Genomic DNA, 3,997 nt, shown 5'->3' with positions numbered 1-3,997 from the left:
GAAAGATCAATGATGAGAGAGAGAAGCATTTATTGGCTGCCTCCTGTACACCCCCAACCTGGGCATGTGCTCTGAATGGGAATCGAACTTGGTTCACAGGTTGACGCTCAACCACTGAGCCACGCCAGCATGGCTGAAGACATGTTTTTATTGATTTTAGAGGGGAAGGGAAAAGGAGGGAGAGTGAGAGGGAGAGAGAGAACATCCATTGGTTGTTTCCAGTACACACCCCAACTAGGGATCAAACACGCAACTTAGTCTATGCCCTGACCAGGAATTAAACCCGTACCCTTTTTGGTGTATGGGATGATGCTCCCACCGAGATAGGGTGACCAGTTATTCTCTAAGCATGCGGCACACTGGCACACTGGGACTTCCCTTTACCCTCATCTCATCTCTGTTAGGTATCCTGTTTCCTGGAATCTTTTTTCCAGGATAATAATCCTTTATGTTCAGAAAAATGTATTTCTGTAAGATACACACTAAAGTAACAGCGACATGCTTTTCTGGTTTAAGGACATAGAACCTACCTGTCTACATTACAATGCCAATTCTATAATTTTGTCCATTAAAACTGAACTCTATCATCATATATAATAAAAGCCTAATATGCTAAGGTTCTGGTCATCCGGTCGTCCATTCAACCACACACACACTGGTTGAGCCCGACCATTCGTGACGCCTTTAGATGTGCACATACCATGGCATACAAGGACTCTCCCACGTGAATCAGCCAGGCAAGCCAGTACCCATCACGCAGGAGGGCGTGATCATGGTCCACCAAGTACTGAGTCAAGGGGTCCAAGGGCCCGAGGCTCTGACAAGGAATACTCTGAGGCCAGAAGACAATCCACGGGAAAGCCTGCATAGCCGGTCTCAGGGCCTGGAGCGCTGGCGGGAGGCGCAGGCCGACCAGTGCGCCTACGTCTAGTTCTAGGCTGGTCTCTCCCGCAGCTCCAGCTCCGAGAGCAGCAGCGCCCAATTGCGCCTGCTTGACCGCCTGCCCCTCCTGCAGGCGAGGGCGCTGCCTAAAACATATTTTTTAATTGATTTCAGAGAGGGAGAGGGAGAGATAGAAACATCAATGATGAGAATCATTGATCGGCTGCTGCCTGCACGCCCCCCACTGGGGATCAAGCCCACAACCTAGGCATGTGCCCTTGACCAGAATCAAACCTGGGACTCTTCAGGCCCCAGGCTGACGCTCTATCCACTGAGCCAAACCAGCTGCTAGGGCCAACTATGCCTTTTTGACTGGTTCTCTTTAGTCTTAAGTTTTTGTTTTGTTTTTTTAATAATGTATGCTCCTTCGACCCAGGGCTAAGTAGTAGTCTGCAGGTGAAGCCAGGATAAATAACAAACCTGCCCTAGCCAGTATGGTACAGTGGGTAGAGCATCGGCCTGCAGACTGAAGGGCCCCAGATTCAATTCCGGTCAAGGGCATGTACCTTGGTTGCTGCTTTCCCTGTCATGGGTGAGGTGCGTGCAGGAGGCAACCAATGAATGTTTCTGTCTCTCTCCCTTCCACTCTCCATAAAAATAAATGGAAAAATATCCTCAGGTAAGGATTAACAACAACAAAAATAATGATGACAAGGGATGACTATAATGCATGTTAGTACAATCCCAATGAAGATTTAAGCTGGTCAGAAATTGCTGAAAGTAGGGAGATGGGTATAATTGTTTTTTTTTATCTTGCCTCCAGTGGGGCCTTGTTTCCACCTTTCTTCTTTTAACTGAACCTGCCAATTTACTTACAGGGAAGATGCTCAGTGAAGTGCATCCCTGCCCTGATTGGATCAGAGAACAAGAAAAGAAATATCCTGATCTCTCTACCCTGTTATGCAGGCAGATGTTACTTTCAGACTCTCGAGATGACAGCTATTGACCTATCTCCTATGTGGGCTCTGACTGCACAGGAATCTGCCTGTTTCCATGTGAGAAATACTGAGGAGGAAAGAATGGTGGATGGATTTCCAGCCACCTACTTACAAGGACCAGTGACATTTAAAGATGTGGCCGTGGAGTTTACACAGGAGGAATGGATAATGCTGAACTCTGCTCGGAGACATATGTACAGAAATATGATGTTGGAAAACTACATAAATCTCACCTCAGTGGCATATCAATTATGCAGGCCTTCTGTGATCTCCTAGCTGGGTCAAGAAGAGATAAGAACTATGAAAAGAAGAATTCCCAAAGCCAATTACCTAGATTGGGATATTCTAACTAAAAACAATGAACCAACTCCTAAGCAGAATATTTTTGGGGAAAAGACACCCAATGGTAAGATGGTAAGATTCACAGTGGGTGGTTGGTCTTCCACATTAAGAGAAGACTGGAATGCCATAAGAACAGAAAACACAATATCCCACAGGGTAATTTAGAGCAAATGATATTTACCCCCAAGAAGACAGCCTATCAAGATTCTATGACTATCATGAATTATAGGAAAACTCTAAATTTAGATCAAAACTTTTTTCAAAGAGAGTTTTCACCAGCAAACAATGCCATAATTGTTACTTCTATATTGAGTGTTTAAAGCATAACTCCACCCTAAATAATTATGGGGGAAATTTTGTGAGTGAGAAGCTCTGTGAAAGTTATGAATATGCTAGAGCACTATGATATCTTCCAAGAATTCAAACAGCACAAGAATAGTATACATGCTCCAAACATGGAATACACTTCAAACCTAAGATGCTTCCTATACATAACAATTTCAAACGGCAGAAAATTCCTATGAATGTAATAAAAATAAAACTTGTCATCATTCATTCCTTAAGCAACAGGAGCAGTCTCCTATTGGAGAGAAACATTATGAATGTAATCAGTATGGAAAAGCCTTCAAAAAGATTTCTAATTTTATTTTGCACAAAAGAAGTCACATGGGCAAGAAGCAATATGAATGTAAAGAATGTGGGAAAGTCTTCAATGATTCCTCAATCCTAAGGAGACATGTAAGAACTCACACTGGTGAGAAACCCTACGAATGTCATCAATGTGGGAAAGCTTTTAGTCAAAAAACATCTCTTAAGGCTCATTTGTGAACTCACACCAGAGAGAAACCCTCTGAGTGTAGTCATTGTGGGAAGTCTTTTGGAACAAGTTCTTACCTTGTGATGCACAAGAGAATACACACTGGGGAGAAACTCTATGAATGCAGCGACTGTGGAAAAGCCTTCAACACAAGCTCTCACCTTAAAGTTCACACGAAAATACACACTGGAGAAGATCTTTATGAATGCAAGGACAGTGGAAAAGGTTTTAGTGGTCTCTCATCCCTTAAAGTGCATGTGAGAACTCACACTGGAGAGAAACCCTATCAATGTATTCAATGTGGAAAAGCCTTCAGTCAGAGTTCTTCACTTATTATACATAAACGAATTCATACTGGAAGATAATCCCTGTGTTTTGAATGTGAAAATGCCTTTTTTATTGTCTTAAGATGAATTGCAAGCTCATTATTTCATTCTTTGTTCTCTAATATAAGCATTTAAGGCGATAGATAGTCCTCTAAATACTCCTTTAGCTATATAACACATATTGGTCTATGTTATTTTGTTTTAATTCTAAGTGTTATACTTTTACTATGACTTTTAGATTCATGGCTATTTAGAATTATGTATTTATAATATGTGCAGTAAGGTTTTCACTTACCTTCTTATTGATTTCTAAGTTAACTGCATTATGTTTAGAATATCTGGACAGCCATAAAACTCACCAAATGTCCCATGGGAGAGAACCACCTGTACATCTGAGGCTCCTCACTTTCCTTATCTGCCAATCTCAACCTCAGGTGACCCCTAAAACTTTTGTTTTGTTTTGTTAATATATTTTATTGATTTTTTACAGAGAGGAAGGGAGAGGGATAGAGAGAAACATCAATGAGAGAGAAACATCGATCAGCTGCCTCCTGCACACCTCCTACTGGGTATGTGCCCGCAACCAAGGTACATGCCCTTGACTGGAATCGAACCCAGGACCCTTCAGTCCG

General features: G+C 42.3%; 1 protein-coding gene across 1 annotated transcript in view; it reads left to right on the top strand.

The window, feature by feature from the left end:
• The first annotated feature begins 1,531 nt into the window (after nt 1-1,531).
• Nucleotides 1,532-3,997, top strand: part of LOC102757726 (zinc finger protein 605) — a 55,503-nt gene continuing 53,037 nt past the window's right edge. Inside the window, 4 exon segments of the mRNA XM_006768771.2 lie at nt 1,532-2,340; nt 2,343-2,423; nt 2,426-2,719; nt 2,722-3,190. Coding sequence (XP_006768834.2) covers nt 1,875-2,340; nt 2,343-2,423; nt 2,426-2,719; nt 2,722-3,190 — 1,310 coding nt within the window. The 5' untranslated portion in view covers nt 1,532-1,874.

This window comes from Myotis davidii, unplaced genomic scaffold (assembly GCF_000327345.1).
Source record: "Myotis davidii unplaced genomic scaffold, ASM32734v1 scaffold43, whole genome shotgun sequence".
In the NCBI taxonomy this organism is placed as follows: Eukaryota; Metazoa; Chordata; class Mammalia; order Chiroptera; family Vespertilionidae; genus Myotis; species Myotis davidii.
The sequence above is the reverse complement of the archived record's forward strand: the minus strand, read 5'-3'. Positions and strand labels throughout refer to the sequence as shown.